This window comes from Nelumbo nucifera, chromosome 5, assembly GCF_055504915.1.
Source record: "Nelumbo nucifera cultivar China Antique chromosome 5, China Antique-T2T, whole genome shotgun sequence".
Lineage (NCBI taxonomy): Eukaryota > Viridiplantae > Streptophyta > Magnoliopsida > Proteales > Nelumbonaceae > Nelumbo > Nelumbo nucifera.
The window spans coordinates 7,084,689-7,097,461 of NC_142653.1; the positions used below are offsets into that span (position 1 = coordinate 7,084,689).

At 39.7% G+C, this 12,773-nt stretch overlaps 1 protein-coding gene across 1 annotated transcript; it reads right to left on the reverse strand.

Annotated features, from left to right (window-relative positions):
- Nucleotides 1-826: 826 nt before the first annotated feature.
- On the reverse strand, nucleotides 827-12,585 carry ZCW7. The gene is made up of 5 exons (XM_010274505.3): nucleotides 12,048-12,585; nucleotides 11,799-11,943; nucleotides 7,763-7,922; nucleotides 1,471-1,683; nucleotides 827-1,123 (listed from the first exon to the last, which is right to left on the reverse strand). Exons 1-5 carry the CDS (start codon nucleotides 12,583-12,585, stop codon nucleotides 1,118-1,120), a joined length of 1,062 nt encoding a protein of 353 aa, XP_010272807.1. The 3' UTR covers nucleotides 827-1,117.
- Nucleotides 12,586-12,773: the final 188 nt, after the last annotated feature.

Below are 12,773 nucleotides of genomic sequence, written 5' to 3' on the forward strand. Positions count from 1 at the left end.
CAGTTCCAGCATGAGAAAAAAGATAAAAAAATCCTTCCCCCAAACACAGCCTTCGGAACCAAATTTTACGGGTTAGTATCCCCACTGGCCAAAATGATTCAACAAGGCCTTCGGAACCAAAATGATTCACCATATTGAATCACAACCATACTAAATGATGATGTATTAATGCTCTTTCAAGCAAAAGTTAAGTTGCCTAAGAAAATTGAACGAGGTTTTGGAAGATTTTGTTATCTTACCTGGGCAAGAAAATAAATTATAAAAAATCTTGAATTCCATTCAGTGTTTAGTAGAAACATTCATAGATAACCAAATCATGTAGCCGACCCCATTTAATTGGGATATGGTCTGGATGATGATGATTCATGGAAAACCAAAATATGATGGCCGGAACGAACGAGTATAAAGACAGCCATTGGGGCAAAATTAGGGATAAAAAAAATTTAAAACAAAGCATTCCAGGACATAATTGCTTAGATTATGAATGTATGATTATCAAAAGTTGGAAGAACGAAATTCCTATTTATAACATAGCTACTACAATTCTTCCAAAGAAAGCAGCCCATGTGTCATTGAATGATGAAGACAGCTATTGGGGCAAAATTAGGGATAAAAAAAAATGAAAAACAAAACATTCCAGGACATAATTGCTTAGATTATGAATGTATGATTATCAAAAGTTGGAAGAACGAAATTCCTATTTATAACATAGCTACTACAATTCTTCCAAAGAAGACGGTAAACAATTCCTATTTATAGCATTATCAAAAGTTGGAAGAATGAAAAAAAAAAGTAAAAAAAAAAAAGGAGGATTGAGAATTTGAGATTCAAAAAAAGGGAATGAGATAAATAGATCATTGTTTGGGAAACATGTAAAAGCACTTCATGTTCCTGATTTCAAGGCATTGAAAACATAAAGTGAGGGAATCAGTAGTACAACATAATTGGTATACCTTTCTTTTGCCAATTTATGCAGAGAATGTTTAGCCAATCCGAGAGACATAATGACACTGCAAAATTAATCTCTAGCAAAGAAAAGTTCTTCATGACCAAATTAGGAGTCTTTTCTGTCTGAGCTTGAACCAAGAAATGCTCATCCAAATTTTAATTTAATACCTTATTCCTGCACAAAATTAAAAAGAGTTTCTCATCATTCAATGCAACAATTGAAATGCCAATCATTTTGCAGGAATGGTAAGCCTTAAAAAGATACATATGCATGTAGGTCAAGTAGCAGAAAATACATAATGTGTGAAAGGCAGGAACCCCAATCACCAACCCAAAAAAGAAATAATGCAAATCTCCCACAAGTTAGCAAACACATTAAATTTCTTGGACATTGGACAAGAGGGAGGATAAAATACTGGGAAAGACAAGAACCACTATTTTTTTTTTCTAAATAGACAAGAACCCCTATTGTTAATAGAATTTAATGCTTTCGTGGATAATAAATCAGGAAAAAAACCAAACCTTGAACCTCTTCAGCCGTGCACTTTCAGAACTAAACCGTGCAATCTGTGGTTGAGGTTTTGGAGCCACACTTTCATAGTGACCTGCTGGCATTGCCTGCAACCGGCCATTCTTCTCTTGTATCTGACTGTTTATTACTCTTTGCTGAGCATTTCGGAAAAAACCATCCTTAACCCATGTTGCCTCATAGTCAGCTTTAAGGCGTGATCCTTGCTGCAAGATAACATTCCTAAGTTAGACATGCATCTCCACCTACCCATCCAAAACAGGCTATGAAAATCTTAATATAAATTACTCATTATGGATGAACCAGTGGAAGATGATCATATCATCAGAAAATTTCCTTTCATTTTTAACTGATAGGAAAAGCATAAGCATCAAAGAATTAGAATCATTCAATTTTTAGGGGGTGTTTGCAAGATGGTTGGTTGTGTTTTTTGAAAACAAAAAATAACTGCCACATCAGCAAAAACAATACAATTTTGCTGATGTGGCAGTTGTTTTTGTTTTCAAAAACAAAGCCAACCATGTTGTCGAACACCCCCTTTATTGTAAAACAAGGAGGGTAATAAGTTATCTCATTATATAAAAAGGACAACATCTAATAAGATAAAATGGACCTTGGGAAACCACCTGCATCCTATGCTTTATGGATGCAGCTACCACATGCGGGGATCTAACAGGGTTATGGGATGTCAGAATCAAGAGTCTTAGAAAATAAGGATGAACACCTTAGTTTCAAATGTTTAAGCACATATAATCCACAGTTATTTTTATCTTATATAAATAATCAAATGCTCAATGGAAAAGGCAAAATATTAGCTTAGAGAAATAATTCATTATGAACACTAAACAATTAAAAACATGTAGAGAACACTGATGTGGGCCCCACAGCTACGGTCCCACTGTGTTCGTGGTGTTCTAGTCTTCCTAGGGTTAGCTATTGGTCATTTAGTTGTTTCAGTTGTTATTTATTTCAGTCTTATTTTTGCTCTATTTGTTATGTAAAGACTAAAGGCAGATCTGTCCTTTCCATGTAATGAGCATAACCTATAAATATTAATTGAAGTGGCGGCGGCAGAACATGAAGCTTCTGCTCCTCCTTTTCAACTCTTGTGTTCTATTGCTTCTCTTCCCTCTTCCTCCTCTTTTCTCTTTACCTTTCTTCTTATTTTCGAACCTGAAATCCATTAGAGTTCAAGACTGATAACAGTCCTGAACTTCTACTTGGTATCAGAGCTAGGGTTTCTCATGTGAGTCTAGTCCAGCCGACCACATGAGAACCATCTAAGGCTGGAAGCTGAGAAAGTAGAGTTCGTTGACTGATTCTTGGAGATCTCCAGAGGATTAGCAGCTGTTTGAAGAATTGCCACAGTTGCAGCGAGTTGGTGATCAGGAAGAATCAGATAAGGCTAGGGTTCGGGTAACCTTGGAAGGCAGCGAACAACATCCTATTGTAAGTTTTTTATTTTCTGAGAGAAGTACTATCAGAGAAGATAGGTTGGACCTATCTAGCAAGGGCGGCCGAACCACTCTAGGGTTTATCTTTCTATTCTCTAGGGTTTTGTCTTAATCCTGCGGCAAACCCTAATAGTTCTCTCCTCAACATTGATCAGTTTTAGGGTTTCATATTAACCCTACTACAAGCCTTATCCGTACGGTACTGTCTGGAGTGTATGGCTGAGAATTTGCTTTTAGGACTGATTAAAACCCCAATTCGGCTTCAGCATATCAGATTGTTCTTCAAACTGTTTTTCAGTTTTCTTTTGGGGTTTCGAACTCTTCTAAGGGGGTGAAAACAGTTCGGACTGTTGCTGTTGTGTGTGGTTACTGATTTCAGATCAGTTTTATACCTGTTTCATGTACATCTATTGTGAGTACAGATTGGTTCTATACTGATTTTGTGATTGTGGTTGATAGTCCAAGTGCTGGTTTTGACTGTAGTAACCCTAATTTTGAGACTTCTGGTTCTTAACCGAAATGGAGTTTAAGAATCAGGCAAAAGGCAGTATTAGGAACAGCAGTTATGTGGTATGTGGGCATTGTAAGAAATCCAAACACACAAAAGAAACATGTTGGAAGCTACACCCTTATTTGGTCCCGGCAAAGTTAAGAAGCAAGAAGAGTTCATGTGGCAATGCATACTAATTCAGCATCCTCGTCTGGCACAAGAGGCACATTCTTAGAGACCTTAGCCGCAGTTCGGGCTGCTCTTATACAGTTGGAAGGGGAAGTTGGGAACTCAGCTCAACCACCGCAGTCACCATTAGCCCCCGCCACATTTGCTTCCGCAAATTCAAGTACTCGAGCCTCAGCCTGCCATGCCTCAGCTCCAGGTACCACTGAACCCTGTTGGGTAATAGATTCAGGTGCATCCGACCATATGACTAGCTTGCCTTCATTGTTTACCACTTATCATCTATCTTCTGGTAGGGATAAAGTATCTATTGTTGATGGCTCTCTTGTCCCCATTTCTAGCAAGGGTGACATCAAGCTATCGGATACCATCTCCTTGTCTTCTGTCTTACATGTCCCTAAGCTTGATACTAATCTTCTTTCAGTCAGTAGTATTACCAAACACATGAATTGCTCAGTAACCTTCTTCCTTGACCGGTGTGTTTTTTAGGACCTGAAGACGAAGAATTAGGACTGGTCGTGAGACGAATGGGATCTATCTGCTCGGAGAGAGTTCTCGTCGGAAAGAGTCGGGGATAAGAAGTCACTTGTTTCCCAGAGTGTGAGTTCGGTTATGCCAAGCATAACCGATTGGGTCATTTGTCTTTTCGGTCCTTAAGGAGTCTGTTTCCTAATTTGTTTGAGTCTGTTGAGTTGTCCCAGTTGCAATGTGAAAGTTGTGAGTTTGCTAAGCATTGTAGACACTCTTATTTGTTGAGCAATAAAAGGAGCAATCGTCCTTTCGATCTTGTGCATACAGATGTTTGGGGGCCATATCACATTTCTTCCATGGGTGGGTACAGATATTTTCTGTTATTTGTTGATGACCATACCCGGTTTTCTTGGGTTTATCTTATGCGTTCACGAGATGAGGTTCCCACCCTGACCCAAAACTTTCACCAAATGATCCTAACCCAGTTTGATGCCAAGATCAAAGTTCTTAGATCTGATAATGCAAAGGAATACTTTGCTAAGCCATTGGCATCTTACCTTCTTACTCATGGGGTTATTCACTAGAGCACTTGCCCTCATACACCTCAGCAGAATGAGGTTGCAGAAAGGAAGAATAGGCACATCTTGGAGGTGGCTAGAAGCATTATGTTTACCTCCAATGTCCCTATTCGCTTCTGGGGTGATGCTATCCTCACGGCGGTATATCTTATTAATCGGGTTCCTTCCCGGGTTCTTCATATGTCATCTCCTTTTTCCCTCCTATACCCAGATGAGGAGTTGTTCATTGTTCCCCTCAAAACATTTGGTTGTACTTGTTTTGTTCAGCTTCTCGGTCCCCATCACTCCAAGTTCGAGCCCAAGGCCTCCAAATGCATCTTTCTTGGTTATGCACAAACTCAAAAGGGTTATTGCTGCTATGATCCTGTCTCAGGGAAGAAGTTTGTATCCATGGATGTCACTTTCTTTGAGGAGACACCCTACTATTCTCGGGTCTCTCCTCAGGGGGAGAGTAGTGAGTGTGGAGATTTGGGTCCATTTCTTCAGGGGGAGTGCAGTGAGGGCAGGGTTAATACTTTTGGGGCTGTTCCCCTACCTATTCCAGTGGGTGATGAGGGCTGCAGTAGCGAAGGTGGTCAGGGGGATCGGGAGTTGAGAGTATCACATGCGATGCAGGCAGGTTGATCCCGATCATCAGTAGTCCTGGCCAGCTCCAACCTCTTCTGCGGCTCCAAGTCCAGATATTACAGTCCCAGGGCCCACAGAGACTCCTTCCATTGTTGCTACCTCATCCCCTGCAGATGACCTTGACCTTCCCATTGCCATCCGTAAAGGAAAACGGCATTGCACCACATCTACAGCCCATTGCATCTCCTAGTTTTTGTCCTATGATCACTTATCACCCTCCTACAGGTCCTATCTCACTTCCGTTGCTAATGTCCCTATTCCAAGAACAGTGCAAGAAGCCCTATCAGTCCCAGAGTGGAGAGGTGCAATGCAAGTTGAAATGGATGCCCTATTGAAAAATAATACCTGGGAGCTAGTTGACTTGCCCAAAGGAAAGAAACTAGTTTGATGCAGATGGGTATTTACTGTGATTCTGTGAAGCACAATGCGGATGGTTCCATTGAGAGGTACAAAGCTCGGCTAGTTGCAAAAGGGTTCACTCAGACTTATGGTATAGATTACTTGGAGACATTTGCCCCGGTAGCCAAGATGACCACCATTCGGGTTCTATTGTCTCTTGTAGCAAGCTACCTTGGCCTTTATACCCAATGGATGTTAAAAATGCCTTCTTGAATGGGGACTTGCAGGAAGAGGTTTACATGCAGTTGCCTCTTGGATTCTATGATACAGAGGCAAGTAAGAAGGTCTGCCGGCTCAATAAGGCATTGTATGGTTTGAAGCAGTCACCTAGAGCTTGGTTCGACAGATTCAAACTAGCCCTTGGGAAGTTCGGTTATGTACAGGCCCAGTCAGATCATACACTGTTCATCAAGAGGGTGGAGTCCTCACTGACACTACTTGCAATATATGTTGATGATATTGTGGTGACAGGAAATGACAGCCATGAGATTAAATTCCTCAAACAGCTCCTTCATCAAGAGTTTGAGGTGAAAGATCTGGGTACACTACGGTATTTTTTGGGTATTGAGGTTGCTAGATCTAAACAGGGGATCTTTGTCTCTCAAAGGAAATATGTTCTAGATCTGTTGGCTGAAATTGGAAAGCTGGGTGTCAAACCTGCAAATACACCCATTGAACAGAACCACAGAATTAGTGCAGAGAGTGGGGAGCTGCTTGAAGACAAAGTTATGTTCCAACGGTTAGTGGGAAAGCTCATATATTTATGCCTCACTCGGCCAGATATCAGTTATGCAGTTAGTGTTGTCAGTCAGTACATGCATTCTCCTAGAACCACACACCTTCTAGCAGCAGAAAGAATACTAGCATACTTGAAGAGATGCCCGGGTAGAGGTATACTGTTCAAAAACAATGACCACATGAAGGTGGAAATCTATACGGATGCCGATTGGGCTGGGAGTGTTGATGACAGAAGGTCTACCTCTGGATATTGTGCTCTTGTGGGAAGTAACCTGGTCTCTTGGAGGAGTAAGAAACAGAGTGTTGTCTCCCGATCTAGTGCTGAAGCTGAATACAGGTCAATGGCTAATGGAGTGGCTGAAATTCTTTGGCTGAGATCACTACTTGAGGAGTTGGGTATTGAGTATGAGAAGCCCCTGATGCTGTATTGTGATAATCAAGCAGCTATTAATATAGCACACAACCCGGTGCAGTATGACAGAACTAACACATTGAAGTTGATCGACACTTTGCATGAGAGAGGGTCTCATCACAAGAAGTGTGTCTCCCATACATCACCTCCAACATGCAGCTGGCAGATATCCTCACCAAAGTTGTACCACGGAAGAAGCTAGAGGCGGATCTATCCAAGTTGGGAATGATAAACATTTATTCCCAACTTGAGGGGGAGTGTAGAGAACACTGATGTGGGCCCCACAGCTACGGTTCCACTGTGTTCGTAGTGTTCTAGTCTTCCTAGGGTTAGCTATTGGTCATTTAGTTGTTTCAGTTGTTATTTATTTCAGTCTTATTTTTGCTCTATTTGTTATGTAAAGACTAAGGGCAGATCTGTCCTTTCCATGTAATGAGCATAACCTATAAATATTAATTAAAGTGGCAGCGGCAGAACATGAAGCTTCTGCTCCTCCTTTTCAACTCGTGTTCTACTGCTTCTCTTCCCTCTTCCTCCTCTTCTCTTTACCTTTCTTCTTATTTTCGAACCTGAAATCCATTAGAGTTCAAGACTGATAACAGTCCTGAACTTCTACTAAACATATAATTGATTTTATTACATTTATTGAGAATTATAAATTAACAATTTGCTACCAAATTTTAGCCCAAGATCCAAGATATTTCGGTTGCAGATAATAGACTTGACAAAGAGGCCTGAAGGGCTTGGCCAAGAAAAGAGTCACTGGAGTGCATGTTAGGATTCAGCTGAAAAGAAACCTAGAAGAAACTAGTTGAAATGACATACCCTTACTTCTGGTAATTTATATCTGGGCAAGTGGAGAAGATGGTGGATATCTCCAACAAAGAATAAAATGGAAATTGTTATAGAGATGGTGATAGCAGCTTTTACCTTTTGTATAGAACGCCCACAAAACACTTTCAGAGTATTATGGAAGTCTTCGTATTTCTCAAACTGAACCACAATCTTGCACTGGAGACCTGACACAAGATCTTCACTTTCCTCATCCGAATTCTTACCTAGATCATTGTCCTCCGCAACATTAAGATGCCTATTTGGTGCGAGTTAACAGAACATCATCAAACAATGTCATACAATCAGGTTATAAGATTAAATTTGATGGCTTAGTGAAATATGAAATCATTACATCATTGATCAGAGAGAAAGAAAGATAGTCCTAATTCCTAAGCTTATTTGATGAGATAACATGTGGAGAATCAAATCTAACTTATATGTTCTCGAAATCTTGAAGTGGAAGTACAATTTCTAACATGTAAAAAATATTGGTAGCAAACTTACAATATCATTAGTTTTAGGCTTTTTTCCTCAAAACTGGATAATGAAGAGAAGCTTTGTATAACTTCAAGATGCATACAGCATCCAAGCATTGTGTTACTCATGGTCTAGGTGCCTCTCAGACATCTAGTTTAACACTCTGTTGGGTATGATTGCATAAAATCACTTTCTTTAATTCCTTTGGTTTTGGTGAGCATTGTCCTCTATATACCAATATGTGTAACTCCATACATTTCAGAGAGAAAAGAAAGTTTGGGAAAGAGTAAGAGTCTAGTAAAAAGGGATTCCCTTTGGTGGAAAATATAGAGTAAAAAAATGATCCACAGCAGTGAGCAGTTTTCTCTTGCAGGAGGGCATTTGTTTTCTAAATTCAAAATTTTCTTCTTTTCTTATAAAATACTAAGGCTCAGTTTGGAAGGAGTACAAATACAAATATGTAGAGTACAAAACCTTGTATTTTCTATGTATTTGCACTGTACATATTTGTATTTGTACTCTTTCCAAACTGAGCCTAAAGATCTGTTGTGGGTTGTCTTCAATAGTGCACCAAAGTGAAGTAGGTCAATATGGTTTTGTGCACTAGAAGATTGTTCAGTGTAACTTTTAGCATTTTTTCAACCACATTCATTTCATCTTGACTGCCAGTCTTATTGCTTGTACATATTTTGTAGATGAGAAGGCATTTTTGTTGATGAATGATTAGGCAATTTTATTTTAGAGAAAAAAGAGAGTACAATCGGCCTTGAAAGAGGCACAAAATGCTACCTCCCCATAGGGATGAGTACAGACCCAAACACTTATCAATAAGCAAGACTATAAGTTAGCCCAATACAAAGAAACCCGAAAAACCCTAGCCAGAGAGTCTGCCAATGCATTTTCTGATCTGCTGACCCACTGGAAATTGGCAGTCATATTTCTTGTAAGCCATTTTACTTTCCTCAAAAGATCTCTGTAGCCCTAAGTGACAGTGTCCGGATTCAGCAACCAGCCCACTATCACCTTGGAATCTCCTTTAACTACCAAATTTTCCACTTCAAGTTGGTTGGCAATCTGTAAGCCTTGTACAATTGCTAGTAATTCAGCCCTTGTTGAGTCTCCAACTACTACTAGGCCTAAGAATAAGGAGATAATGTTGTTATCCTTATCCCTCAAGATTCCACCAATACCCAAGGGCCCTGGGTTACCTTGACTACTGCCATCAAAATTCAGCTTTGTTGCTCCTTCTGGAGGAGGAGCTCACCTTTCTTGTAAGGAAGAACATAAAACCAACACATTGCTAAATGCTAGGTGATAGTGGGCTTAATCAACACAAACATTGCTAAATGCTGTATTGAACACTCAAAGACTTCAAAACCTGAACCAATAAGTAAGGAAGAACATAAAATGTTGTCCAATCAACACATTTTCTTCTTTTTCTTTACTAATTTTGTGTGTTTATACACTAGTTTCTTCTTCTTCCACCTTTTCTTTTCTTCTTTTCCTATAACAGAAATAGGGGTTCAGCCCCCCCTATATTTTTGAATTTTCTTTTCTTTCTTTTTCTTCTCATGAATATGTTGGAATATGTTGATTTTCTATACTTAAACATGAAGTTTATGCTTTTCTTGTGAAAATTATGGATATTTATTAAGGAAATATGATTATGGAACCTAGGTAACTACCCTAGGCTACATGTTTTTACTTAAAAAAATCCATCGCCTAGGCGACAAGGCACCCCCCTATCGCCTAGCCTCGCCTTGGCGCCTTAAAAACTACGGTTCCACCTACAACCAAATAAAGAGAAAACCCAATTCCAAATATCTCCAGCAAAGGAACAAGATATCAACAAGTAGTAACAGTCCTCATGCTATACTTTACACATTGTGCACCAATTTGTGGACAAGCACAAAAAAAGGTCCATGATAAACGTCTTTTGCAAGTTATCCAAAGTATTAATCTTACCATGATAAACTTCTCAACAAAAAGCCGTTGTACAAGAACAAAGGAGCTTGAAGAAGCAAGCACAAGGAGCCACCCGGTACCAAGGTCCAAATTCTTCTATCTAACTTAAGGGGGTCCAAGCAAACAAACTCCAATAAAATTAAAATCTCTGAAACACAGGTAAATACCTCATCCCTTAATCCTCTATGAAACTCAAAATCTCAAGTTGGAGACAAAGGAGTTATCAAGGAAGAAAGAAACCTAGAAATAGGCTAGGGAGGTAGAATAAAGGGAGGGAAAAAGGTTGCTTAGAGATTGATTACCCACCCAAACATCTTCCCAAAAAAGCGAAGTACCTGAGGCAAACATCATACCTTACAAACCGGAGGAATTTAGGAAAAATGTTGGAGATTGCCATCCAATTTCAGAACAGCCATGGATACTCTCCACCACCTCATGGCTCATGTCACAATCTCTCTCTTTCCAAAGGCCACCTCCAAAGCCATTTACTCTATAGGGCTTCATTCTTATTAACTAAGTTCCCTAACCCTAAACCTCCTTACTTACAACGACCCACTACCTCCCATCTAGATGAGATGGCTTTTGCTAAGTAATCTAAATAAACAACATGATAACATCAAGAGATTTGCTTCCTTTCCCATCTTTCCCCACTCCCTCTTAGGAGAAGAATATCTTGAAATAGGAAAAGATGTCTCAACAAAATGGAAATATTTAAGGTGATGAAGTGAGATACATAAATTGCAAGGTTAAGAAAAGAAAGGAAGAAAGAAATGAGAAAGCCCATGTGAAGACAGGAGCAACCTTTATAGGTGGTAAAAAAACAGAAATAACAAGGGGCAGAAAAGGAGTCAACTGGGATAGTCTAATTGTGTTAAATGAAAACCACCATGAACACAATTGGAAAGAAAAGTCTAGTGAAAATTGTGGAGTCTAGAAGGTCACAGGGAAGGCTGAAAGAGTGTGAAGAGTGTGAAGAGTGTGTGTTGAAATAGTGAGGTTGGCGATGTGATAAGTAACAACATATGCTTTAGCAGAAAACATTTCCCTAGAGAATAAAGTTAGTGGAAGAAGATTTCTCTAACTGGACCCACATTTTTAAACACTCGTTGTTGAAACTACAGTTACTTAATTTTATGGCAATATGGCTAAAGTAAATGAGCTTAATCAGGTACTCAAAAAAGAACACAAAAACTTTAAGCCCGTCTCTAGACATGAGGTTTCCATGTCCATGATCGTGTCAACTTTCTATGAAGAATCAATACACTTAAAATTGAACGCCAAACAGTATTTAAAAATAAATGTTCAAAAATCGTTTCTGCCAATCAACTTAGCTGATGATCAATTGATGAAGTTTCAATGCAACAAATTCAATTTCAACAGAAATATATCCTTCAGGAGGTAAGAAACCTCTTTTTTTCTCTTTTTTTCCCTTTTTTTGGGAGGGAGGTTGAGGGGAGGATAAAAGAGAATTAGGTCATACAATATGCCTCTTTACTTAGAAAGGATCTGAAACAATGGTGTTTTGGCATGTAAAAATTAAAACCGACGCCAAATAAGCAGGTAGTTTAAAAAAGATTACAAATTTTAAGTAGAACATATGTTGCAACAAGTAACTTTTTTCCTTTGGCATTCTATTGCAACAAATAGCTAGATAACAACAGTTTGAAAAGTTGAAAGGGGACCGACTGACCTTATCCTTCCAAATACAGAGAAAATAGTATGTGTAACCAGCATAGAAGGCTTGGAAGAAACTCGTGGTTCCGCGAACCATCTCGATGGAACACCTCTCAAAATAATTGTGTCGGGCTGTTGTCTCCCACCCCTTGAATAAGATCCTGCAGAAAACCAGAGTCATCAAAACCACACACCTCAACCCCCAGATACATCACAAACCCACTGGAACAATTATCAACTAGTCTTGCGTTTCCAAAACACAAACCTCGATTGTTGAACGCGTAAAAATCTTCCCAAGCTTTCTTCAGTCCTTCAAAATCATCACAAGGAGGGATACTGACGTTCAACCTGAACTTCACTCCTTCGAGATTCAACTCGATACCATCCAACCTATCCACAAGGGATCTTTTCCAGTCGAAGAACTTCTTCTCTAACACCTCAACATTTTCTTCCTCGTCGTCTTCATAAGTCAAATTCTGCTTGTTCTTACTGGTCTTACTAAGAAACCCTAAATCTCGCACGTAAAGAGTTCCGGAGGCAACTGGATCTTCGCGCTTGCGCTTTTTCAGATCCTTGAATCTGCGGATATCGAGATCTTCTTCGGGGACGGTGAGGGAGACAGAGAGGGAGTTCTTGAGGAAGTCTATGAGAGCACGTTTGAGCTGCCACTCGTCAATGGGTTTGACGGAGGGATCCGAGCGGTAGATGGTAAGGAGGAGTTTCACGCGAGGAACCAATGAAAGACCGCTCCCGATTTCTAGGGTTTCTGTTGGCGGGAGTGACTTTAACGGTCGGAAGCTCATTTCCCTGTTTCACACTCCAAAACAAGCTCTGCGTCTGATTTGCCTTCACAGTTCCCTGGCTATTTATGTCTCAAAGACGATAAATTGTGGGTCCCGTATTAGATCTCTGACTCAAGATTGAGTGAACTATTAAAATGATGGGCAAAGGACGGTTTTGATATAATAGGCTTAACTGGGTACACCTTAAT

Excerpts from the sequence above, each read along its gene's own strand:
- ZCW7 (XM_010274505.3), bottom strand. The coding sequence starts at position 12,585 with ATGAGCTTCCGACCGTTAAAGTCACTCCCGCCAACAGAAACCCTAGAA. Across the intron at positions 7,923-11,798 it reads TCTGTATTTGGAAGGATAAG|GCATCTTAATGTTGCGGAGG; the intron begins GTCAGTCGGTCC and ends CGCACCAAATAG. Across the intron at positions 1,684-7,762 it reads GTGGGCGTTCTATACAAAAG|CAAGGATCACGCCTTAAAGC; the intron begins GTAAAAGCTGCT and ends GTTATCTTGCAG.